The sequence below is a fragment of the Etheostoma spectabile genome, chromosome 23 (assembly GCF_008692095.1).
Source record: "Etheostoma spectabile isolate EspeVRDwgs_2016 chromosome 23, UIUC_Espe_1.0, whole genome shotgun sequence".
NCBI lineage: Eukaryota > Metazoa > Chordata > Actinopteri > Perciformes > Percidae > Etheostoma > Etheostoma spectabile.
The window spans coordinates 23440084-23466947 of record NC_045755.1 but is presented as its reverse complement, the minus strand read 5'-3'; the positions used below and the strand labels follow the sequence as shown (position 1 = coordinate 23466947).

At 42.7% G+C, this 26864-nt stretch overlaps 2 protein-coding genes and 1 pseudogene across 2 annotated transcripts in view; 2 read left to right on the top strand and 1 right to left on the bottom strand.

Annotated features, from left to right (window-relative positions):
- LOC116672880 (NACHT, LRR and PYD domains-containing protein 12) overlaps positions 1-26864 on the top strand; it is a 769761-nt gene that overhangs the window by 87501 nt on the left and 655396 nt on the right. The window lies entirely within an intron of this gene.
- LOC116672882 (zinc finger protein 271-like) overlaps positions 1-26864 on the top strand; it is a 643109-nt pseudogene that overhangs the window by 51122 nt on the left and 565123 nt on the right.
- On the bottom strand, positions 358-7887 carry LOC116672893 (zinc finger protein 239; the record flags this gene model as incomplete). The annotated part of the gene is made up of 4 exons (XM_032504879.1): positions 7518-7887; positions 4036-4231; positions 3635-3770; positions 358-1047 (listed from the first exon to the last, which is right to left on the bottom strand). Coding segments are annotated over exons 2-4 (1002 nt in total), but the record flags the coding sequence as incomplete, so codon positions are not given.

Here is a 26864-nt window from a genome sequence, read left to right as displayed (position 1 = left end):
TTTGTATCTTTGTCGGTCTGATTAATGCTTGTGTTAAGAAATAAATCAGACGTTACTCAACAGTTACTCACTACTTGAGTAGTTTTTTCATCAAGTACTTTTTTACTTTTACTCAAGTAATTATTTGGATGACTACTTTTACTTTTACTTGAGTCATATTATTCTGAAGTAACAGTACTTTTACTTGAGTACAATTTTTGGCTACTCTACCCACCTCTGCATGTTGATCAGAAGATAAAGTTACTGCTGGTCAGCCTTCAATGTGGAGAGAAGATCAGAATATAACAACACAACTATCAGGGCATGAGGAGGAGGAAACAGCTTGGCTCTGAAACATGTTCACAACGAGGCAGTGTGAATGCGCTGGTGTCTTTTAAGGTTACTACTCTGAGAAAACGTTTCCCCACATTGTTCACACCAGTACGGCTTCTCTCCGTTGTGAATCCGCTGGTGTTTTTTAAGATGATCACGCCGAGAAAACGTTTTCCCACATTGTTCACACCAGTGCGACTTCTCTCCAGTGTGAATAAGCTGGTGTTTTTTAAGGTGATCACGCCGAGAAAACATTTTCCCACATTCTTCACACCAGTGCGGCTTCTCTCCAGTGTGAATGCGCTGGTGAGATTTAAGGTTACCACTATGAGAAAATGTTTCCCCACATTGTTCACAGCTGTACGGCTTCTCTCCAGTGTGAATACGCTGGTGAGATTTAAGGGCATCACCACGAGCAAAAGTTTCCCCACATTGTTCACAGCTGTGAGGTTTCTCTCCAGTGTGAATACGCTGGTGAGATTTAAGGGCATCACCACGAGCAAAAGTTTCCCCACACTGTTCACAGCTGTACAGTTTCTCTCCAGTGTGAATGCGTTGATGTGTTTTTAGGGAACTCTGTAGTGTGAAAGCGGCCCCACATTGATCACAGCTGTACGGTTTCTCTCCAGTGTGAATGCGTTGATGCCTTTTCAGGGCACTCTGTAATGTAAAAGCTGCTCCACATTTGTCACAGAGCTGACAGCGGTGACGTTTGACTCCTCTTCCTCTCCGTTTCTATCAACAAAGAAAAACCAAGAGAGTGAGGTAGTGAGGTGCCATGCTGTAGAGCTTTATCTTAAATTAGAAACAACATTTAGAGCATGTCTATGGAACATTATTTGACTGACACATTACCTTTCTTAATTATCTGCCTACATCACTATTATGTAGTTGCATTATGGGAAATATAACATCCAGTGTTGGTTAGTTTGTGATAAATAAACTACTTTTAATCAATTTATGTGTGGCCTCCATTTTGTTGCCAGCCTTTAGCCTGCCGGTAACAATTGGGGGATCATCTGGGATTTTTAGTGCCGGGAAAGTTGTAAATGTAACATTTTCCCACAGATTTTTAGCTTTCACTGGTATCTGTAGGTGTTACCGTGTTGTCTTCATGTTGCTGGAACAGCTCTACTCCAGTAAAGTAAATTGGAACCATTGTCCCAGATAGGCATTAGCAATGAGGGGCACCAGTTGACCTTTGACCTTTTGTTTTAGGTTGTCGTTTTGCTAAATCAAACGTGTATAGCCAGCAGTATTATGTAAGTAAATAATATGGTAGTGTAATGTGGTATTGTCCACACAAGCTACATTTCCTCAAGCATTTCTGATGCTCAGCAGAGCTTTCTGTGTGCTCTGGAATAAAACTAGCTTTGATGTACAGTTGTGTTCACAATAATAGCATCACTAAACTCAAATTATTTTTTGGTAAAAGTGATATTTCTACATGGCAAGTCATTTACTAGTAAGTGTTGTAGAGTCCTAGAAAACCAATAGTCATGACATGCATGCTGCTCATTCTGTGGAATTGAATCTGTAATTGAAAGGAGCATGTTCAAAATAATAGCAGTGTTGTGTTCAATTAGTGAGTTGATTGATTCTGTGAAGAAACAGGTGTCAGTTATGGCCCAAATTTAATCTATATACTGTATATATACATATTCAAGAAAGGAAGGAAGCATATGTTGTGCATGCTGGTTATAGTGCATTTCACACTAAAACTCAGACAGTTTGTCCTCCGATCCCCCTGCACTGAAATCAAGCCCCAGTCCACTGTGAAGACAGTAAAGCGAGGTGGTTATGGGATGTTGCTCATACTGTGGTGTTGGGCCTGTTTATCACATACCAGGGATCATGGATCAGTTCCAATACATCAGAATACTTGAAGAGGTCATGTTGCCTTATGCTGAAGAGGAAAGGCCTTTGATACGGGTCTTTCAACAAGACAAAAACCCAAAGACAACAGGATGGAGCAAAGTCTTGGTTCCAGAAGAACCAGATTGATGTTATGGAGGGGCCAGCCCAACCTCCGGACCTCAATCCCAGAGAACACTTGTAGGGTGACATCATAAATGCTGTTTCTGAGTCCAAACCCAGTAATTCAGAGGAATTATGGGATGTAGTTCAATGGTCCTGGGCTGGAATACCTGTTCACAGGTGACTCCATGCAACACAGATATGAAGCAGATCTCAGAAATAATGGTTATGCAACTAAATATTAGTGCAGGGATTCAAACCCTGACCCATTTTCAGTTTATAAAGTAAACATTTAAGTTTTTAAAGAAAAATGCCAATACTGCTAATATTCCTTTTTCTTCACTTCCTGTAAAGGTAGAACACAGACTTGATCAATGTTTGTCATGTTTTGATTTGGAAATGAATGGGCAGTGTTCCCAATGCATTGGTATTATGGAATTAAAAGCTATTTTAAGGATTTGGAGCATTATTCACTTCTTTAAAAACACTGTGGTTATTCTGAACACAACTGTATGTAAAGGGTTTGCACACAAAGGTGTAATGATTGGTGGAAATGGGGGTGGCCTCATACACCCCCCCCCCCAACATTACATGCATGTCCATTGATCCGCGTTTGTAGATCAACAGACTGAGTGAGTGAGTTAGTAAGGCGCCATGGTGGAGCGAGCTAAGTAAAACCAGAAGCATCGTTTACAGCATGTCTGTGTCTTAGTTCCACTGCTGCATTGCCATGGTTACGCTGAGTGTGTGTGTGTTAATAAAGTTTGGGTTGAAATATCTGCGTGGCCTTTTTGTTGCCGGCCTTGAGCCAGGCGGGAACAACGGGGGGATGGTCTGGGATTGGTAGTGCTGGAAACTTTTCTTTGTGGGAGTGTTTGACTCCCAGTTGAACTTGATCTAGTATCTGTAGGGGTCATCAGCCTCTCCGACTCAGGGGATTGGTTGGCACTCTTTGTTACTTAATTAGATCAAAAATAAAAATTTGATCACAAAAAATACTTTACATGAAAACCATAATCCAGAAAAGCAAAGTGTGTATATATTGTGGAATCTGTGGAGTTAAATTGGTAGAAATGTACGTTACGGTAAACATGATTGCACATTATATGAAAGACACCGAGGAGATTATCCACACTGATTTTTCCCGGCCTTTATTTATCCGTGTTGCCCCCCCGGCCACTATCAGAGGGCCGCAGTTTAGTGACTACTAATTTTTCTTTGAGGAATTACGGTATAATATATAAATCCTAAAAGACATTTGTGAAACCCTCTGTGTGCATTCATTAATATTGAGATTAGATTTCTGGGACTCTTCAGTCTGGAGTACCCTCTTTCCTTCACTCACCTCCTCCTCCCTGACACCTTTCCTCTTGCCCCCCTTCTTCTTCTTCTTCTTCTCCTCCGTCTCCTCGTGTTTCTGCATGTACTCGGTGGTAAGGTCCAGGTCCAGGTTGTCTTGTGGCTCCCATGTGTTATCCTCACTGGAAAGGTGAGTGCAGACAGAAGAACATCTCCTCACACTTTGTTTTTAGACAATCCATTCTCACTCTAATTATCATTCCTATTATTCCTTTTTTCTATTGCCATCATGTAAGGTTCTTTGTGGGTCTGCAACATAGTGTCAAAATACCAAACCTTCAACTTTAGAGGCATGATACCATGCTGACACTTATTTGCAATATGTAAATATATTATATATCTCAGGACCAAGAACACCAACTATTATTATTCTAGACTCATACTTACTCTGAGAACCCCTTCCATTTCAGCAGAAACTCTACTCTTCCCTTCACCACTCTGCGGTCCAAAACCTTCTCCACCACATACTCCTCCTCTTCCTCTTTCACTGCTGTTGCAGACTGCTGCTCCTCCTCCTCCTCCTCCTCCTCTTTCTTGCACTTCTTTCCTGCTCTGGTCGCCATCTTGCCGTCTGCTAAAGGTGCTTTTGGTAGGCTCAAGGGGGGGGGGACATGCAGAGAAAATGATTCAAGGGTTAGAAGAACTAATGGGAGTTGTGAGTTAATTCTAGTGTTGTTGTCTAATGTTTTACTAGATTAAAATCTTCTGTTAGAATGGAGAAAATGCAAGGGCTGATGAGGGGACCAATCCATAGGAGTCCGGGGACATTTTCAGCTCAGAAGCGTAAATACCTCCAAAACAGGTTATGTTTTTATCTTTGTAAAAGTTTAAACGGGGACACAGCCCCAGGGGCATCACAAGACCTAAAGCTGCATTGGGGCACAAGCCCACCCAGGAGGGTCCATGGGCATGCCACCCTGTAAGAACATTTTGTCCATTTTAAAGGTGCTCCAAGCAATGTTGGGTGACATTACTTCTTGTTGACGTTCAAAGTATTTTCAAACAAAATGAGACTAGCTGTAAACATGATAACATTTCATGTCAGGTCTGATCCTAGAATCACCCCTGCTGCTACTTCTTATACCTCAGAGTAGGGCTGCACGATTATGGCCAAAATGATAATCACGATTATTTTGATCAAAATTTTGATCGCGATTATTCTCACGATTATTTGTTGATTTTAACCAAAACAAATTTTATTGTCATGTAGGCTGTTTATAACTGCGAGAGGGAGTGTGATGGACGCTACTCACAGAGAGACGGCTGACTCATTATGAACGGGTCCAGCACGGCTTGAATGGCGGACACACACGTTGTGTGTATGAAATGTCTGTATCTTCACTGCGCTGCATTTTTATTAACTATGATATTCTGGCCATGGGTCACATCTCTGGCCCAGGTCCAGCGGCTCCGTCTCACACGCTGTTACTCTACCAACTGAAGTTAGTTGCATTCAATAACTTGTTCTGTGTACTTCGCCGTGGCGGCCGTGATAGCAGAGTCACCATGGAAACACTGCTACAAATACAGGTTTGCCCCTCATACTTAACAATATACAGCTGTGTCAATAAAAAATTTAAACTGTGGACAAATGTCAGAAGTGTGGACCGGCGCTGTGTGGCCGGCGCGGAGAGGAAAGAGAGTAAGAGGAGAGATTCAACACAGGCACGGCTTTACAGAAGATATGGGTCACGTAACGCAAAATCAAACCATATCCATATAAACAGCATTGCAGCGGATGCGAGGACATTAGCACCGGTGCGTCTTAGAGGAGCTAACAGCTAACAGACGCTAACTAGCACCGGTTACCGCTGTTGCAAAATGTTGCGTTTACTGGTAAACTGGTAAACCTTAAGACCGACGTATAACCGACTGCTATCTGTTGAGTTTTCCTCCAGTTACTCTGTCCTCTGTGACTGTCTACATCTAGAAACTAAGCTGCACGGTGCAGGGAACTACTCTGACTGGCTCATGATCAGACAGGTTAACGGAGCGGTAAATGGGCTTTGCAAAAAACCCGGAGCGTTCTATGAAATGACGCTTTAAAAAAAAAAAAAAACGCTCGATCACGCAAATTTGATCGTGGGAAGTCAAAATCGTGATCGCGATAAAAATTGGATTAATTGTGCAGCCCTACCTCAGAGTGTTGTAATCTTTAGTCTTGAGCCTGCAGGGGAAGGGGTGCGACTATCGGCTACGTTTGGTCACTGGTTTCTTTCTTTCTTTCATTCCAATTTCGGGTCTGTCAGTGACAGTGAAAACCGGGGGCCTTTCCGGGGACAGGTCACCAAAACTGGGGACTGTCCCCAGAAACCAGGACGTCTGGTCACCCTACTTTAGGGTGCTAGTTAGTGTCTGTTAGCGTACCGAGCTCTAGGGCGCTAGTTAGTGTCTGTTAGCGCACAGTGCTCTAGGGTGCAAGTTAGTGTCTGTTAGCTTACAGGGTTCTAGGGGGCTAGTTAGTGTCTGTTAGTGCACAGGGCTCTAGGGTACTAGTTAGTGTCTGTTAGCTTACAGGGTTCTAGGGGGCTAGTTAGTGTCTGTTAGCTCATAGGGCTCTAGGGGGCTAGTTAGTGTCTGTTAGCTCATAGGGCTCTAGGGTGCTAGTTAGTGTCTGTTAGCTCACAGGGCTCTAGGGTACTAGTTAGTGTCTGTTAGCTTACAGGGTTCTAGGGGGCTAGTTAGTGTCTGTTAGCTCATAGGGCTCTAGGGGGCTAGTTAGTGTCTGTTAGCTCATAGGGCTCTAGGGGGCTAGTTAGTGTCTGTTAGCTTACAGATCTCTAGGGCGTGAGTAATATTTTTCCACCAGGTCGCATCCGCTGCCTCTCCACTAACGAAGCAATGTTGTTTATATTGATATAGTTTAATTTTGCGTTTCATGAAACATTTCTTCTGTAAAGCTGGGCCTGTGTTTGGTTCTCTCCTCTTACTCTCTGCGAAGCCCTGCCCCCCCATTCACTAACACAGGCTCCCCAGCTACAGAGACAGAGCGGCGACTGCACCGGTGTCACGCTTCTGACATTTGTCCACAGTTTTAATTGTTATCAACGCAGCTGTATATTGTTAAGCATGAGAGGCAAACCTGTCTTCGTAGAGGAACAGCGTGTGAGACCCATTCGCCCCCATCTCTCTGTGAGTATGTCCATCGCCCCCCCCCCCCCATTCATTCCTAATGAGTCAGTCGTCTCTCTGTGAGTACGTCCATCGCCCCCTATTCATTCCTAATGAGTCAGCCGTCTCTCTGGGAGTAGCTTCCATCGCACCCCGCCCTTTTCCTAGCTCTTTTAATCAGTTATTGTTTAAAACAAGTGAAGTAGATACATTTTTTTTTTAAATATATCTTAGGCTATTTCAGATTTTCATTTCTGTGTAACAGCTGTATATGTGCAACATATAACTTCAACATAAGAAGAGTGTAGCATAATCTGGATGTGAAAAGAGTTATAAATACCTTATGTGACAATAAAATTTGTTTTAGTTAAAATCAACAAATAATCGTGATAATAATCGTGATCACAATATTAATCAAAATAATCATGATAATCATTTGGGCCATAATCGTGCAGCCCTACATATATTACGGAAAAGTAACGAGGAGGTGAAGCTAGTCTGGCTGTAGGCCCCTGGAGGGGGAAAAACCAGAAGGCACATAACACCAGATCAACATCAAAGGAACAAAGGTGCGTTCAAAGCCTTGTGCTGCTGGGCCAGTGTCTATCATTATGAAACGGAACAGACTCTCCAGTCTGATTGGTCCATTCTCTGCAGTTCAACCTTCACTTCATTTACTGGAACATTATTCATTACCTTAGTGCTCATGCTACTGAAGAAAAGAAGAAGAAAAGGAGAAAATGATGCCTCTTCCCTACCTGTAGGCGCTCCTAAACCTTCACCCCCCGTCCTTTCCTGGTTTATTAATATTCCTGTAGTCCGGAAGTGTCCCCAGGTGTAAAGAATTCATCCAGGTTAGGAGTATTGTCCTGTAGAGTCCGTGCTAACTCGCTGCTAACTTCATGTGCCGACCTCGTTCCGTCTCCTCTGCCTGCACCGTGTTGCTGGGTGTGTTTGTATTCCTCATGTTGCTGCCTACACAATCAAACTATCCCCGCCTTTTTCTGTTTAGTTTTCACCCCGGGACAGCCCCCGACGTCCAGCAAGCGCTCCCACTGTGGAGCGCCAATACGCTGCGTCATCTCTCTGAGCGGCCATCTTAGAAACAGCTCTCATTGGCTATCAACACGCCAATCAGGCCAGTTGTAGCCAATCCCGTTGAGGAGCCAGTCCTCATGAATAACAGAGTTAAGCCCCGCCTCCCAGAGCCAGCACGCTCACACATGTGATTTATGAAAACAAATCTGTTCAACAGTTTTTTTTTTTTTATAGGCTACGTGTTGTTTTATTGTTAAAACTGTATCTTATGTCAAAATGAGTCCCTATAGTGCATATCAATTCAAACTTACAAGACTGAACTGCTTTGTGAGGCCCTGCATGTTCTGATCAAAACATGGTGGGACTACATGAAAGCTGAGAGTGTATAAAACCTTTTTTTTTTTTTCAAATTTTATTGAACAATATGGACATACAGTAGAAAGAACCATTTCCTGTACATCTCAGAAGTCTATGTTCTAAAAGAGCCAGGGGGTTACTAAAGAAAAAAAAATAAAGAAAAAAAATAAAATAAAATAAGCAAACCACTTCATACAAATATTGTGTAAAGCTTACAGAGGTCATATGATCTGACAGATTTCTTGTTCGTACAGGTGGAAATGGAGGCAATGTATTGTTTAAGATTAAGAGCCAGCTCAAAAAAGCTTGGCTTCTTTTTCAAAACCTTCGATTTATGCAGATAAAATTTGGTTAAAATAATAATTAGATTTATTGTGTAATACTCAGAATAAAGCTTTCCATTATGTTGAGTGAATCCAAACAATACATTTTCCCAGTGTAATGTAAAATGAGGGTAAATATGATCAGCAATAAAATGTGATAACCTGCTCCAAAGTTTCTTGGTGTACTGGCAAGACCAAAATAAGTGAACCAGTGTTTCATTTAGCTCTCCACAAAAAGTACAGCTGATATTAATGTTTTTTTTCATTTTCTGCAGATAATGGTTAGTTGGGTAGAATCTGTGAAGCATTTTAAAGGATATCTCTTTAACTTTGTTGGTTAAGAAAAACTTGTGCGGCAATAGCCAAACCTTTTCCCAACAAATCTCTTCAACATGTGAAGACCAGTACGATGAAGCAGCAGGTGCACTCCTAACGTCGTGTAGAAAGAGTTGACGAGTTGCCTTATCCTTGCTTTTAGCCTGTAGTGAAAAACAGATCTTTCCAGCAATTGTATCTTTCACATTTAACATTGTGGGGTGAACATCGACTCCATTAAAACCTTTAAAGAGTGCGATCACAGCTGGCGGTATTGCATCAAGAACAATAGAGAAGTCCTTCAGAGAGACAGGAATGCCATAGTGATGAATAAACTCAACATAATTAAAAAGCTGACCACGTTGGTTGAGTAACTGAGATACAAGCAATATGTTGTTGTCGACCCACTGTTGAAAGAAAATGGATTTGTTTTTTTAAAAATGTATCTGTGGTTTTAAATATAAAACCTGTGAGGACTGAAATTATGCTTGTAAATCAAAGACCAAGCCAGCAACATTTGTTTATGAAATGAAGAAAGTTTAAGAGGAATTTTGTCAATATTATAGGTGCATACCAACAAAAATTCGAGACCACCTACTGAGGAGAAGACATAATAGGGAATAAAATTCCACAAGGAAGTTGGACAATTTAAGTAACGTTTAATCCAATTAGTTTTGAAGGTGTTATTCAAGCTAGTAAAATCTAGAAAACTGAGGCCACCTTTACTGTACTCATTCATAAAACAGACTTTCTCAGATAGTGAGTGCGGTTTTTCCACACAAAATCATATAAGACCTTGTCTATTGTTGTACACATTTGTTGATCTACATATAAAGATAGTGCAGCGTATGTTAATCTTGATATACCTTCAGCCTTCGAGAGTAGAATCCTGCCTTTTAATGATAAGTCACGTAACAGCCAAAGATTGAATTTCTTTTTGTTTTTTCAACAATTGGAGTGAAATTAATCTTGAATCTTTGAAGTTCATTTTTATCAATAACAAGTCCTAAGTAATTAATACTGTTTTTCACAGGGATAGTAGCGATTAAGTCAACATCACAATCTTTAAGTGCTAGTAATTCACACTTTTTGAGATCTAAGCGGAGACCAGAAGCTCTGCTGAAGACTTCTATTATAGTGATCGCTAGAGGAACCTGGGAGCTGTCTTTCAAAAACAGTGTTGTATCATCTGCCAGTTGACTTAAAATAATTGTCCTATTTGCAATGGAAATACCCTGCAATTGACTACATTTGATGTGTTCACATAACAGTTGGGCTGCTAGCAAGAAAAGGTAGGGTGATATCGGGCATCCCTGCCTAATTCCACGCTTAATTTCAAATCTGGGCGTGGATCCGTTTTTAAGCTTAATGGAACAATTTGCATTATTGTAGAGAGTTTTGATTGCATTACAGAAGAAATCTCCAAAGCCAAACTTCCTCAGAGAATGATAGAGAAAATGATGCTCTACTGTATCAAAAGCCTTGAAAAAATTTAGGAAAAGAACAAAGCTGTCTTCTGAAATTAAGTATGAATAGTCAACTAGATCTAAGACTAGTCTAATGTTGTTGGAGATATGCCTGTTGGGCATAAAACCTGATTGCAACCAGTCAGACCATCTCTACACAGCAGCTGAGACCAGAAGTCAAATCTGTCTGGATGATCAGGATATGACTGATCCTCCTCCACATTTGTCACCTTCCTGTTGTCGTCAGACAGTTTGAGGTCTCTGTGTACTGAGTTTCATCAGATGATGGAGTTCTACTATCTGTCCACTAGATGGAGCTAACTGACCATCTAATGAGCTGAAGATCAGCAACTTGTACAGCAGCAGGTATCTCTCCAAGGGGCCTCCGTGTCACATATTACTTTGATACTTTAAGTACATTTAGCTGTTAATATTTACTACCTTAATATATATTTTTAACCCTACTTGTTTTTGTCTGACATTTACCTTTACATGCACCGCTCCCTCCCTCTCGGGTGAGGAGAATATCTCCAAATTAAAACAATAAAAGCATCTTTCTCCTGACTGCAGCGGAAATAAATTTAATATCTACTCATATTTGTCGCCGGGTCTCTGGAGCACAGGCGGCGTCCCACCTGTGTGACCTCATGTTGCAGTGGATTGTGGGATATGCTTCATGCTGGAAGCTTTATATTCTAGCTGAAAGAAATAACGGGATGCATGGGATTACCCATAGACTGTATAGATATTGATTATATTATTAATATTAACGGTCTATGGGATTACCCCCTTTCTGGTCTACATGTCCCTGACTCTGCTGAATTATTTTAGGCCCGGTGGGGACAAAATGTCCCCCCCCCCCCCCCCCCTTAAAGTGATTAATGATGCTTCACCACTAGACCATATATTATAATCCTCCAATAGAAGTGTTTTAACTCTGCAGGCCGGCTCCATTGCACGCGTAACGTTTCTGATTCATTCTGATTCACCAGAATCACCAAACTGGCGACAGCGGGCAGAGAGCAGCGGGGGGGTGCGTATTAGAGGGTTGGCGCTCCTATCCCATCCTGAGCGTCAGTGCTGCCGGGTAGACCTGACCAGACTCCAGACCAACCAAAGATAGAGATGTATTACTGCGTTTGCAGCTGAGTTAACCACACAGGCCTATTACAGCCAGAACTTAACTATCTGCTCTACAAGCGGACTAACACAATAGTCTGTATGTTTTTTACGAGGTGTGTGTTTACGAGGTGTGTGTTTACGAGGTGTGTGCAGCCCTTTCACACAGAAAAGGATCACAAAGTGTCTGTATTTCTTTTACATTAAACTACCGATAGACAGGAAACGACTTCATGACTGTCAGTGAGCGGATCTGCAGTTTGGGTTTTGAGAGTTTGTGTTTTTATTTCTTGTTTCCCTCCCCTGCGTCCTCTGACAACAGCTGACAGTAGATCAACGTTTTCACGATGCTGTGCCGGCTCCAGAAAAAATGAAGAAACAACAACATTCCAGGGAACAGACGCTCCGCTAACTAGGGTTAGGCCCAGACTAGCAGCTAGCTTCTACACACCTAAACAGCCCGTATGAGCAGACGTATGTGAATAATTTAGCCTGTCTTCTACAACGTTGTCCTAGGAAAAGGGGGGGCAATTCATTTTCCCAAGGAGCCACATGAGAAACAGGGGTTGTTGTGGGGGAAGTATCAAGGTAGTAAGTACTAAAAGCTAAATGTACAATGTATACTTCGATGTATGTCACATGGAGGCCACTTGGAGAGATGCCTGCTGCTGTACAAGTTGCTAATCTTTAGATGGTCAGTTAGCTCCATCTAGTGGACAGATAGTAGAACTCCATCATCTGATGGGGGACTTCTCTCACACTGACTGGGTCCAAGAGTGTATGGCTGCAGCCTGGAGCATCCCATGTCATGCCGTCCCGCCTGGTGCCATCCCCGAGCTTCTACTTTTCAAAATAAAAGCTTGCATCTGGAATAAAATAACCTTGCGTTGACTATCATGCTATGAATAAAATACTTACAAAATATATTTCTGTCTAAAAAATAAATGCAGATTACAGGAAAACTAAAAAAATTCCTTCTGCCATCCCACCTGGTGCCGTCCCAGAGATCTAAATTTCAAAATAAAAGCTTTCATCTGGAATAAAAACTTTAAACAATAGGCTCTATCTCTTACTTTTCAAAGTAAAAGCTCTCATCAACTATCATGCTAAAGAATAAAATACTTGAATTTAAGAGGATTGAGTTTTTTTTTTATTTAAAAAAAAAACCTATATATATATATAAATATATATATATATATATATATATATATATATATATATATATATACGTATATATATCAGTCTCTAAAATAAATGCAGATTATGGGCAAACTAAAAGATTCCTGGGACCAGGTTGGACTGGTTCTGACGTCTCTCTGACTCTGAAGTTATGAAGATGTCACGGCGTCATCGGATCAAATGCACATCGACACCAGAAATTCATACGTTGTAGAATTATTCTATTAATGTCAACAAGTAACACAGTTGTAGAAGAAAGACATCCCTTTATACGTATATCCGGTGAGGGGAAATTCACATAGTTCACTCAGTTTGGTTCATTTAATACACACTTTATAGTGAGGTATTGGCAGAGGTGGAAAATAAGGAATTACATTACTTACGTTACTGTATTGAGCAGTTTGGTTGTGTGTTTTTTTTTTTAAGTACTTTTTAAAATGTACTTGATTTTAAAGCCCATGTTGCAGGTTTAATTTTCCAACGAATTTGCACTTATTGATTGTTGGTAATAAACATTCAAAAGTGTTATCCACTGTATATGATATTGAAAAGTATCACATAACATAAAATAACACGAAAAAATAGGTCATATTTTACAGTGGTTTGCTTTTCTCCCACAATGCATTGCATGACGTCACACAAGGGAGGCGATAGGCCAGCCAGCTTAGAGAGACCATTGAGTAACGAGAGAGATAGAAGACAACAGTGTAAGAAAGAGTGTTCAGCAACAGATTATAGATAATACATACATATACATAGATAGCCTATATATATAGCTAGACATATAGATAGATAGACAGAATTGATAGATATATTTAAAGAGAGAGATAGATAGCTATAGCTAGCATACCGGTAGCTAGCTGTAGGTTAGCTAGCTAGGTAGGAAGGTGGGTACAATTTGTCCATGTTAGGCGGGCCGATTTTTCAAAGACGGACGTAACCAAGAACTCAAAGATCTGAAAGTGAAACACAGCTTAGACGGGGGATGTTGTTTGGCTTTTCACAAATTTAGAGCTAGCTAACGCTACGCCGCCGGACGTTAGCACAACAGCATTAGCCTAGCCTGCTAGGATAATATTACAACTGCCTTTGGTGTTGCCTATATACGCGTCCATGTTGTTGACATCATACATGCGGCATTAGTGCACCTTTTGTACCATAATTATATTGAATGGAATAGTAAGCATCGCTCCAAAGAGATGGGTGGGTTTTTGTTACGTTACACACAAAGCCAACTGGCTATAGTTAGCCTGTACGGATGCTAGCGGATTAACGTTGTGTAGCCAGCAACTTCGGCAGTAGAGTTTTGGCGAGCTAACCACAAGGGCGTTGTCACCCACAATCAACCTGCAGTGGTGTTTGAAATGGAGACACGCATATTGTTTCTTTCCCCTGAGATCCTGGACATTATTTTCATTGATGACGTTAAAAATAAATGAAGAGTAGCCCGAGTGTGCGCGGTATGAGCTTACCGACCAGAGGCTCACTCGTCTACAGCACCCGCTCTCCGCCGCAGCTTCGCCGCCACACACACACACACACAAGCACCGGCCAAACAGCGACACGTTTTCACCGGAGGTTAGAGGTAAAGACTTAGAAATAACACTCGGGGATGCCTTCTATTCCTATATCTAGATAAGTGTACCAGTACTTATCTGAACTAACGACATGATCATTGTCACTAGATCGAAAGAAAACGTTGACGTTCACTCGCTGCTGTTCACTGACATTAAAAAGTAAAGTCATTGTATGCACTGCTGCGTTGCTAAATAAAGGAGATAAATGAAGGAGACTTCCCCACAATCTTGACAATTCCTCATTTGCCCTCTCACGTCTGTCAGGTTTGTAATTATACAGCTGCTGGCCTTTCCTCCTCTTCCTCATCCCAGTCAGTCTCCGTAGTTCTAGTGCCAGGCTGAGACTTCTCTCCCCAGTGTGACGTCATCGCCGAATTGACTTAATAAACCTGCAAATACCAAAAATGACCAAAAACCAGCTTTTAACACTATTTGGAGACATTTTTTAAAATTATATACATATCTTGAGTGCTTTTTGTACCCACTGATCAACAGTGGTGATTAACTTGCAACATGGGCTTTAAGTCCAGTACTTGAGTAATTGTCCTCAGTCCCAGTCCACCTCTGATTCATTAAGTGAATGTGGAGCTGTTGTTCCCCTCCTGACCTCCAGGCGGCAACCTTCTTTCATTTGAAACTTTAATCTGAAAAACCCTGACTTGGAGGAAACCGGAAGTCTTGTTGCTTCACTGTGATCTCGGGCTGGCTGCGGGATAGCTGTGTTCTTTGTACTTAGTGAGTTTTAAGAAGGTGAACCCGCACACACTCAGGTAAACACTTTGATAACTGCCCTTTACACGCCAGTGTGTTGTAGCTTTTGTGTGTGTTGTAGCTTTTGTGTGTGTATTGTAGCTTTTGTGTGTATTGTAACTTGTGTCTGCGTGTTGTAACCTTTGTGTGTGTGTTGTAGCTTTTGTGTGTGTGTTGTAGCTTTTGTGTGTGTGCTGTAGCTTTTGTGTGTGTGTTGTAGCATGTGTGTGTGTTGTAGTTTGTGTGTGTGTTGTAGCGTTTGTGTGTGTGTGTTGTAGCTTTTGTGTGTGTGTTGTAGCATTTGTGTGTGTGATGCAAGGCAAGGCAGTAATGTAGAGCTTTTGTGTGTGAGTTGTAGCTTGAGTGTCTTTGTGTGTTGTAGCTTGTGTGTGTGTTGTAGCTTTTGTGTAAGTGTGTGTTGTATCCTTTGTGTGTGTGTTGAGCAGGGCGAGGAGGGAGGAGGGGCTGGTGGGCTTATTGTAATTGATGTTGAGGGTCGTTGAAGGTGACAGGCTGGGGGGAGTAGGTTAGGGGAGGTGTGAAAGAGGGGGCTGGGGGGGGGGGGGCGAGGAGGCAGAGTCCAATCTGTTAAAACCAGATTCAGCTCATCTGCCCAGTCCTGGTCTCCGCTGGCTTGGTCCCCCCCCCCCCCCCACCTCTGCTGTGGCCTGAGATGTTCTGCAGCCCTCTCCAGGGCTTTCTAATTTCCTCCTGTAGATGACCTTCCCCCTCCTGATCCTGAGCCGGAGTTCCTTCTGGACTCTTTGCTGCTCCTCTCTGTCCCCTGATGCAAAGACCCTCTTCTTCTCATTCACCAGGGCCTTAATCTCAGAGATCACCCAGGTTTTGTTGTTGGGAACACACTGGACCAACTTGGAGGGCACAGTGTTCTTCACATAGAAGTTGATCTAGTCCGTGATGCATTGGGTCATCCTGTCAGTGTCGGTGCCGTGGGGGGTGCAGAGTGCTTCCCAGTCTGTAGTTTCAAAGCAGTCTCTGAGCCTATCACTGACCTCCTCAGACCACTGCTTCACAAGCCTCTCCACAGGTTGTTGTTTGGTCCCCACAGGGGGGTAGTCTGGGACCAGGTGGACCAGGTTGTGATCTGAGCGGCCGAGTGGGGGGAGGTGGGGGAGAGGTGTATGCATCTTTGATGTTTGCATACAGTAAATCCAAAGTTGTGACGTCCCTGGTGTGGCATTTAACATACTGGGTGAAGGGGGGGGGGAGCAGAGGACAGGGAAGCATGATTGAAGTCCCTGGAGATGAGGAGGAGGGAATGGGGGTGCTGGTTTTATAGTTGAGAGACAACAGTGTGAATCTAATCTGTAGCTTGTTGGGGCGACATCCTGCCCTTCTAGATTCTTTCAGGAAGAAGGGTTCAAGTCCGTAGGTTGGATGAAAGAACGTTTAATACCATGGAATATTCCAGAGACAAGGTTAAAGAGAATTATGCATCCATAGCTCTCCCTAAGTTTGTCTCACTCTTTTCCCTTTCTGCATGATCTTATGTGCACAGGGGCAGTTCATTTGCTACCACGTGACATGTTTGTGCGCTGTGTTTTGTCTTCAGAAGGTTAGTGCCAAGCAGAGCTTGGCCTGCAAAATAGATAACAGGTCTCAGACTTCTACTGGAGAGGACCTTCACCCAAACACAGGACGTGTCCCTAACCACCCTTGGCCCTGCTTTTCAGAATTAGACTCACTCGGCAGAGCTATGGTTGGACACATTGTACCATAACAACTTTTCAAAAGGTCACAGTAAACTTTATGAACTATCACACTGAAACCTAGCAGACTATGTGTAATGCTTTTGCTCTTTAGCTCAAAATATAATGAATTTAACACACATGATTAATATAATGCACTACATGATTATAATGATGTTCATGCACACATGATATGAATATATTTAATCCCAACAATCCCCCTTTTGGTCCCACCGGGACCACCTTCATTGGATACCTATTCAGTGATCAGAACAAAATGACAAGCGTCCCGGAATTCAATCATAGAGCATCCCAGGATACATTAAGAAGGTTTCCACTCCCCCTTTTGATCTTTTTTAAAAGATCATCATTAACTAACCACCTACTGAACAGATCCCGGAAATTCTCTACACAAAATCAGAATCACAGTCACAATTACAACAGATATTACAAATAATGCAAAACGCTTCATTTGGGAATGGAATTTCATCTTGACTGTTGACTGGGATACCTTTATACCAGATTCAGAACCTCTAACCTGGGCGTTTTCAACCTTCACTCTTCGTCAACCTTGTGTCCACTTCTTTCTTCAACCAGGGATTGGACTAATCACCTGGAGTTGGAGCTTGGGAGGGGATTATTCTGCCCCTTTGCTGGTCCCTTTGCTCTTTTCCGCTCTTCTCTTCGTCCGAAGGGATGCGTGCGCCTCCTTCCAGTGCGGCTTGCACTTCCCTCAGTGTCCGTCCTGGCTCCTCCGCTGGCGTGCACTGACTCCAATGATACCACGTTTCCCCCTTTCTGCGTAGTTTCACTGCATGGCTGGTGCGTTCAGTCACCTCGAATGGACCGGTCCACCTGGGTTGGTTCCACTTCCTTTTTATCTCTCTGAGGCTGACCCAGGCAGCCTGGGGGAATGTGTGGGCTGTGGATCTCTCACCTTTCTGTTTGGAGAACCTGGACACAAATACTTTTAAATCATAAAAATAGGCTTTGGGCAATCTTTTTACTTTACTTTCTGCTGGCCCAGTAGCCGCCAGACCAGGAAATTTTCTGCCTTTTTCCAGCTCAAATGGGGTGAATCAAGTGGACCTGTTCACAGAAAAACAAATTGTCATTAGAGCAATAGGCAAAGCATCAACCCGATGCATCCCAGTCACACTGCAGATTTTGCTCAGTTTCTGCTTTATGTTTAGGTTCATTCTCTCCACTTTTTTCCTGTGATTGTGGATGGTACACTGTACCAAACTTATGCTGGAGCCCCAGCATTTGTTCTACAGTTTGTAGGTCTGAATCCTTGAAGTGGGAGCCGTTGTCAGACCTTATCCTAGAAGAAAAACCATGAGTGGGGATGTAATGGTTGATTAGACATTTTTACCACTGTTTTGCTGTCTTCCCTTTTTGCTGGCCAGGCTTCAGGCCATCCTAAAAAAATTTACTGTCAATCGGTATTGGCCCCCTCTGCTAACTGTCCCCATATCAGTAAAGTCAATGATTACCTCCCTCATTGTGTCGCACGTCAGTGGGAATGCTCCCATTTCTGGTTTCACTGTTGGTTTTGGGTTGTATTGCAAGCATGTCTGGCATTCTCCTACCTAGTTTTTGTCATGTCTTTCATGTGTGGATGCCATCAGTGACATAGCGCTCTGTCCAGCTGGTTTGATCCCACATGTCCTAATCTATATGTTTCAGTCAAAGTCTGTCTGGTAATGCTAAGAGGTAACAGTACTCTCCCGTCAGGTCCGCGCCAGATTCCGTCCACCTCTCTAGCTCCTCTGTTTTTACAATATGTCTTCTGTTCTGGGATAGCTTTCAAACGTAGTTCTTTTAGGGTGTGTGTTGTGTTTCATTCTCTGGTCTGCACACTAGTTGTCTGCATAAACGGTTATCATATCCTGCACTCCTTTTAGCTGCTTCATCTGCCATTCTATTTCCTTCTGCCTTTTCTGACTTCCCACTGTCATGCCCCCTACATTCAATCACTGCCACTCCTGCAGGTTCCTGTAAGCGATGCACTAACAGTTTAATTTCCTGTTCATGTCTAATTGGCTCTCCTGATGCAGTTACAAACCCTGTTCTTACCCATTGCTGGAGGTTTAAGTGACAAGCCCCTACCACATATGCTGAGTCAGTGCAGATGTTTACCGTTCGCGACGCTCTAGGTCTAACGGGAGACAGAAAAAGCATTAGCCAGATCAATGCATGTGAACCATTTTTGTGTAGGCAACAAATTTGTAAAGGCCACATAGGGATTTGGAACGGGGCACGTAGGTGTTCCCAGATTAGCATTTACTTTTCTCAAGTCGTGCACCATAGGCCTTGTATTGTGTGAGAAATACCTTCAATAGCCACTGGTTTAATGGGGTACTGAGGCTGTCTGATCGGTAGCAAAGTTTTCATTTCAAATGTGACAGGTTTACAATGCACCAACCCTACATCTGTGGAGCCAGTACTCCATGGATTCAGGAAGTGAGGTCACCGGGGCAGCCGCGTCAGGGTGATCAGTCATTTCTCTACCATGTGACCTGGAAATGAGACAGTTCTCCAAAAAAGCAGTATCATGCACATATGGCGGGAACATGTGGATGGAGTATGTGTCAGTGCTGGGTGAGTAGAAAACAACGTCAGTTTGAGTGCGTCTAAAATCTTTAGCAGCTACTGCAGATTTAACCATTGGGCCTAATTCCTTAGCTTGATGTTTGGGGTTTATTGCCAGAGTAATGTGGGGAACAGATTCACCTGACATTTTGTACCAGGACATTTTTTCAGGGGTGAGTTCTACCTCAGCAGCTACACCTTGGGGACCTGCATAGATGCTAGTGGATTTTAAATCCCACTGTTTACCAAATAGGTTATCGGAAAACTCATTATAATAGAGAAGGTCATTTTCTCTGTCATAATGGAGGGTGAGGTGTGGAGGGTCAGCAGGTGGTACATACGGACGGAGGCTGCAAATCCAGGGTTTCCATTGTAGGTAGGCGGACAGGATGCCAGTGTGAGTGGGTGTCTCAGGGAACAGAAGAGGAAGTGAAACAGGCAGTTTTTGTCTTTTCCCAGCGAAGCCTACAACAGTCACAAATCGTTCTGATAGAGGTGCATTATTTGTGTCATTCAAAGTGGAGTAGGTAGCATCTGAATCCACTAAAAATGGATAGTCTTTCCCACCTACTTCCACTGCAAGGAGAGGCTCTGCCAAAGCCCTCTCCGTAGCTTCCCCTGGGCCCCCTCAGTACATACCCTCATACCATCCTGGAGCCTGGTCACCTTCCTGTGTCAGGGGATACTGGCCTGGTGTCCGTAGCTGGGAGCAATGGTGGGATTTGGGCCTGGTGTCCCCCTAGTTGTCCTCTGCCTTGCCCTCTCTGCCTTGGTTGAGCATGTGGGCAGGCAACTTTCCAGTGGTCCATGGCACCGCACAAGAAGCATCCACTCTGTCGAAGTGGTTGGGGTCTGTTGAAACGAGTTGCAGCCCCCCCTGTATATACCCCTGAACTGACCTCTGGATGGGAAAAATATCCCTGGGGAGATAGGAAAGCAGGAGGATAGGCTTGCTGAGGAGCAGGGAAGGGAGGAGGGATCTGGGGGATAGGATCACAAGGGAAAGGGGAGGGGTTGACTGGAGGGGGTGGAGGGTATGGGTTAGAATCAGCAGGCATTGTGACAGACATTTGTTACTGAGCATCTTTTTGTTAAGTTTAGCTTTTGCTTCTGCTAACTGTAGTTTCAAAAGCTGTGTCTGCAGCTCTGTGTTTTAACTCCCCTTTTTGTCAGCTTTACGTTTAGCAATATCTAAATGATGTCTAACATGTTTCCGCCACACCGCATCTTCACAATCATCATCTAAATCTGGATTTTCTTCCAATTTTACACACACCTCTGATGGCAGCCCTGCAAACACCGCCTTCCTGAACCACACAGATGTATTGCCCTTTTGCGCTGGATTTTTTTCCTGTCTGACGCAGCCATGTGTCATAACAATCAGCTAAATACTTCATAGGTTCAACTTTGGGGTCCCACGGGAAGCTAGGTATTCCTGCGGACTGGGGCAGAGTATAAATTCTCCTTATGACCTCTGCTATTCGATATAAATGGGGCATGAAAAGTGACTCATCGTCTTAAAGTTCGATTATAGCTTATTTTTCTATTGTGCAGACCTCATGTTGATAATGTTCAGAGTTTCAACGTATGTGTGAGCAGGTGTAGTAATGTGGTGTGTTTAAGCCAGCCTTAGTAGCTGCATCTACAGGGGGCAGTACCTCTTTGTACTTGATATCATCTTCCTTGCCATCCAATTCTCCTCCTTTTTCTTTGTAATCTCCACATCCTGAGTCTCACACATCTCTACTTCCTTTTCTATTGCTATCAGTTTCTCCCTCTGATTCACAGCTATCTCTCCAATTTTCCTTAATCTCTGCAGCGACCCATACCTGTCTTACCTTTTGCTTCTCCTGTCTCTTTGATCTCTTTCCCTTTCTCTCCTTTTCCTGTCCCTTAATTCTTTCTCGTACCTTTCCTCCAGAGTGATCTGCTCTCTGCTTGTGGCCTGAACTACTCTGTTTCTTGTATTCCTCCAGCTGTTCAAGCCTCATTCTCTGACTGAATGGAGCATTCTCATAACTTTCCATTTGCTGCTCTGAGAGTGCGCGTTCCTGTTCTACAGAAGGAGAGGAGCAGAGAGGGGAGGGGCTCGGGGGCGCGCTTGGCTCTGTCTGTCTGGTCTGGTGTCCTGAGTCAAGGGAGAAAGTAACTGTGCCGCTTGTCACATCTATTATTGGCTATAGTCCGGGGGTCTGGGGGCCTTTAGTTCGTCAGTCTGAGTGTCGGATGTAGCAACATATGATTGTCATGTTTGGGTTCTGATTTTGTCTTGTTCTGAAACGTAGGATCTTTGGCTCCCTGGACTCCTTCGTTTTTTTTTTTTCAGTTTTATCTGGCATGAGATGACTCACGCTTTTCCCCATTAATGCTAATTCATGAATTTTCAGACCCTGGGCCTCTAATTCTTTTACCCTTTTCTTGAGTTTTGATCAAAGCCTTTGAGTCAAATTGTTTCTTATACTCTTCTAACTCCTGTCTATATCTATTTCTGACTTTCCACAAATGTGCCAATAATGTAGTTGTGGTGTCCTCTGCGTTATCCTGAACGAGAGGCCACAACACTGTCTTTGTTTCTTTTTTAACCTTTTCCTGGTCTTTTTTCAGCTGTCTTTTCTACCATTCCGCGCATTATTAATTCAATTTGTTTTTTCCACAGTTTATAGGGCCCGCAGCCTACACCGGTAATTATATGATCCCTTTGGGCCTCCATTACTCCAAATTTATGATTATTATTATTATTATAATTATTATTATTATTATTTATTTATTTATTTAGTTTTTACAGAGAATTATTTTAAACTTGAGACTACCTTTCACACTAAATAGTCAATGTTAGTGCTATCCTTCATGATCACCTCAGTGTCACTACGTTTCACGACTCTATTTTTAGAGATGTTACCTTTCGCCTCTGACTCTTCTTCACACTAATTTAGCCAATATAGTGCTGCCTTTCATGTTTACTTCGACACTACACCTTCACACTTTTTCTTTAAAGTGCTACCCCTTGAGTCTGACTTTCCTTAATTTATTTTAAACTTGAGACTACCTTTCACACTAAATAGTCAATGTTAGTGCTATCCTTCATGATCACCTCAGTGTCACTACCTTTCACGACTCTATTTTTAGAGACGCTACTTTTCGTCTCTGACTCTTCTTCACACTAATTAAGCCAATATAGTGCTGCTTTTCATGTCTACTTCAACATTACACCTTCACACTTTTTCTTTAAAGTGCTACCCCTTGAGTCTGACTTTCTTTATATTATCACAACAAAATTAGTCACAATATGGTACGTTCCTAGAATCCAACCTCTATGTCTTGATGTCAAGATTAATCAAAATACCTTTTCTAAATTGTCAACCAGAACCAAGGACCTCACCCATTCAATTTAGTTTTCTCCAATATAGCAGATTTGATATAAACAGGTTCTGCTTACCTTTTAGGTGGCCACCCTTGGTGAATGATTAGAGTGTCCGGTTCTGGTTGTTTGTCCAATAGAACCTCTTCCTCCTGGCTAGCTCGCCAAAATGTTGGGGCGACATCCTGCCCTTCTAGATTCTTTCAGGAAGAAGGGTTCAAGTCCGTAGGTTGGATGAAAGAACGTTTAATACCATGGAATATTCCAGAGACAAGGTTAAAGAGAATTATGCATCCATAGCTCTCCCTAAGTTTGTCTCACTCTTTTCCCTTTCTGCATGATCTTATGTGCACAGGGGCAGTTCATTTGCTACCACGTGACATGTTTGTGCGCTGTGTTTTGTCTTCAGAAGGTTAGTGCCAAGCAGAGCTTGGCCTGCAAAATAGATAACAGGTCTCAGACTTCTACTGGAGAGGACCTTCACCCAAACACAGGACGTGTCCCTAACCACCCTTGGCCCTGCTTTTCAGAATTAGACTCACTCGGCAGAGCTATGGTTGGACACATTGTACCATAACAACTTTTCAAAAGGTCACAGTAAACTTTATGAACTATCACACTGAAACCTAGCAGACTATGTGTAATGCTTTTGCTCTTTAGCTCAAAATATAATGAATTTAACACACATGATTAATATAATGCACTACATGATTATAATGATGTTCATGCACACATGATATGAATATATTTAATCCCAACAAGCTGCAGCAGCAAACGTTCACACAGCCACGCCTCGGTGAAGCACATGAGGCTGCACCCCCGCTACTCCCTCTGCAGCCGGGTCAGCGCCGTCAGCTCCTCCAGCTTGTGTGTGTTTTATATCTTTTGTGTGTGTGTTGTATCTGTTGTGTGTGTGTGTGTGTTGAACCGTGTGGGCCACCGTAGCAGTGTGAGGGGAAATGACCTAATAAAGTTGTGTGTGTTAACTCCAAAGTCCATGTTTTCCCTTTAGATTTATTCCCGGTGTAAGAAGCCACAGTGGAGATCTGCTGGACATCAGGACCAGAGACGAATGGAGGAGGACAACCAGGACCAGGAGCAGCAGAGCAACGAGGTCCCCAGAAGACCAGCAGCAGATTGGGCCTCTGATAGCAGCCGTGTTCAGGTCAGTGTTCTCCTATCATATAACCTTCCTGGCTTGGCCCTGGTGTCTGCCACTGTTCCACCAAATGCTTGCTCGTGTCAAAACTCCTTAAGTGAAAAAAAAAAAAAAAAAAAAATGCAAACAATGAAGTGACTTTTAGACATTTATTTTAGTCCTTAAAATGGAAATGTTTCATTCACAGGATCTCAAACATAACATGTAACATCCCAAAATAAAATGCAAAAATGTTTTTAGGATGTCATGTCCAATATAAAAAACATTTAAATACATTTTATTAACATCTTCATACCGCCATGTTAAAAACAAAGAGAACAGTCAACAACAGCAAAGAATAAATACAATAGCACTATTTATCTTTCAATTTATGAACATATCATGAGCAATGGCTCGTCTCGCTATAATGTCTTTATGCTTCCTGTAAATATGTCATTGGAAAGACTTTGCCACACGTTATGGTAAAATGTGGCTCATGTGCATGGACAAGTCCGATGTGCTGGGTTAACTTCACCAGTGTGAAGGCTCTTGGAGAGCATTTAGGACAGCTGATTGGTGGAGGCATGGCTGTTGTTGATCAAGCTAAAATGTTGATTACCCTGGTCACACTAACAGGTAGAGGCTGGTCACCAACCTCAGACATTTTTAGAACATATCGCTGAATGAAATCTGGGTGTTCTGGCTGCCCATCCAGTCTGACCACTGCAGGGACCCTTATAGTGAGCACAGTCCTCCAGTCAGAGACATTGTGGAGTTGTACAGTGGGACAGGGTGACGGTGGCTGATCCTGCAAGAGATATCACATCATAATGTAGTATTCACTCAGTTACACAGAAATCTATCTACCAAAAACATTCATAAGAATATTTGTTAAAAAACACACACACAGACACGTTCTGTGTTGTCATGAAGAAAACTAGGGACAAGAAGATTTGAATCTAGTAAAACATGGTCAACTAGAATTCACTCACACCTCCCATTAGGTCGTCTAACCCTTGTATCATTATCTCTGCATGTTTCCTCCTTGGGTCTACCAAAGTCGTCCTCAGCAGACGGCAAGCTGGCAACCAGAGCAGGAAAGAAGGAGGAGCCTGCAGCAGCAGTGAAGGAGGAGGAGGAGGAGTATGTGGTGGAGAAGGTTTTGGACCACAGAGTGGTGAAGGGAAGAGTAGAGTTTCTGCTGAAATGGAAGGGGTTCTCAGAGTAAGTATGAGTCTATAATATTAATACTTGGTGTTCTTGTTCCTGAGAGATATATAATATATTTACATATTGCAAATAAATGTCAGCATGGTATCATGCCCTCAAAGTTGAAAGTTTGGTATTTTGACTCGAAGTTGCAGACCCACAAATAACCTTAGAAATAGAAAATGGAATAGGAATGATAATTAGAGTGAGAATGGATTGTCTAAAAACAAAGTGTGAGGAGATGTTCTTCTGTCTGCACTCACCTTTCCAGTGAGGATAACACATGGGAGCCACAAGACAACCTGGACCTGGACCTTATTGCCGAGTACATGCAGAAACACAAGGAGACGGAGAAGAAGAAGAAGGAGGGCAAGAGGAAAGGTGTCAGGGAGGAGGAGGTGAGTGAAGGAAAGAGGGTACTCCAGACTGAAGAGTCCCAGAAATCTAATCTCAATATTAATGAATGCTTCACAAATGTCTTTTAGGATTTATACTGTATATAAATGACTCTTGTCATTACAATATGCACATGCATATTACATACATACATACACGTCTGGCTCAAGGCCGGCAACAAAAAGGCCAGGCAGATATTCAATTCAGTTTTATTTTTATAGCGCTAAATCACAACATCAGTTTTCTCTTTGCGCTTTCCATAAAGAGCAGGTCTAGACCGGACTCTGGGATGTTATTTATCTCCTAGGTCTTTCCATAAAGAGCAGGACTAGACCGGAAACAAAAAGGCCACGCAGATATTCAATCCAAACTTTATTAACAGACACATACAGAGCGTAACCATGGTAATGCAGCAGTGGAACTTAGACACAGACATGCTGTGAACGATGCTTCTGGTTTTACTTGGCTCGCTCCACCATGGCGCCTTACTAACTCACTCACTCTGTCTGTTGATATACAAACGCAGATCAATGGACATGCATGTATTTGGGGGGGGGGGGGGGGGTGTAGGAGGCCACCCCCCTTTTGACCAATCATTACATCTTTGTATGTAAAACCTTAAATACAGTTGTGTTCAGAATAAGAGCTGTGTTTTTAAAGAAGTGAATAATGCTCTAAATCCTTAGAATAGCTTTTAATTCCATAATACCAATGCATTGGGAACACTGCCCATTCATTTCCAAATCAAAACATGACCAACATGGATCAAGTCTGTGTTCTACCTGTACGGGAAATGAAGAAAAAGGAATATTAGCAGTATTTGCATTTTTCTTTACAAACTCAAATGTTTACTGTATAAACTGAAAAATGTGTCAGGGTTTGAATCCCTGCACTAATATTTAGTTGCATAACCATTATGGAGTCACCTGTAAAAAAGTATTCCAGCCCAGGACCATTGAACTACATCCCATAACTCCTCTGCATTTCTGGGTCTGGACTCAGAAACGGCATTTATGATGTCACCCTACAAGTGTTCTCTGGGATTGAGGTCCGGGGGTTGGGCTGGCCGCTCCATAACATCCATCTGGTTCATCTGGAATCAAGACTTTGCTCCTTCCTGGTGTGTTTGGGTCCTTGTCTTGTTGGAAGACCCGTTTTTAAAAGGCATTTCCTCTTCAGCATAAGGCAACGTGACCTCTTCAAGTATTCTGATGTATTGGAACTGATCCATGATTCCTGGTATGTGATAAACAGGCCCAGCACCACAGTATGAGAAACATCCCGTAACCACCATGCTTTACTGTCTTCACAGTGGACTGGGGCTTGATTTCAGTGCAGGGGGGTCGGAGGACAAACCGTCTGCAGCTACTAGACCCAAAAAGAACAGTTTCCCTCTCATCAGTCCCCAGAATGTTGCTCCATTTCTCCTTTGGCCAGTCAATGTGTCCTTAGGTTGTTTCCCACATTGGTCAGGCGTTGGATGCCATTTCAAGGCATTTGAAATCATTTTGGCAGAGCAGCTTATAATCTTCTGCACTTCTTTATATGTTTTCCCCTCTCATATCAACTTTTTAAT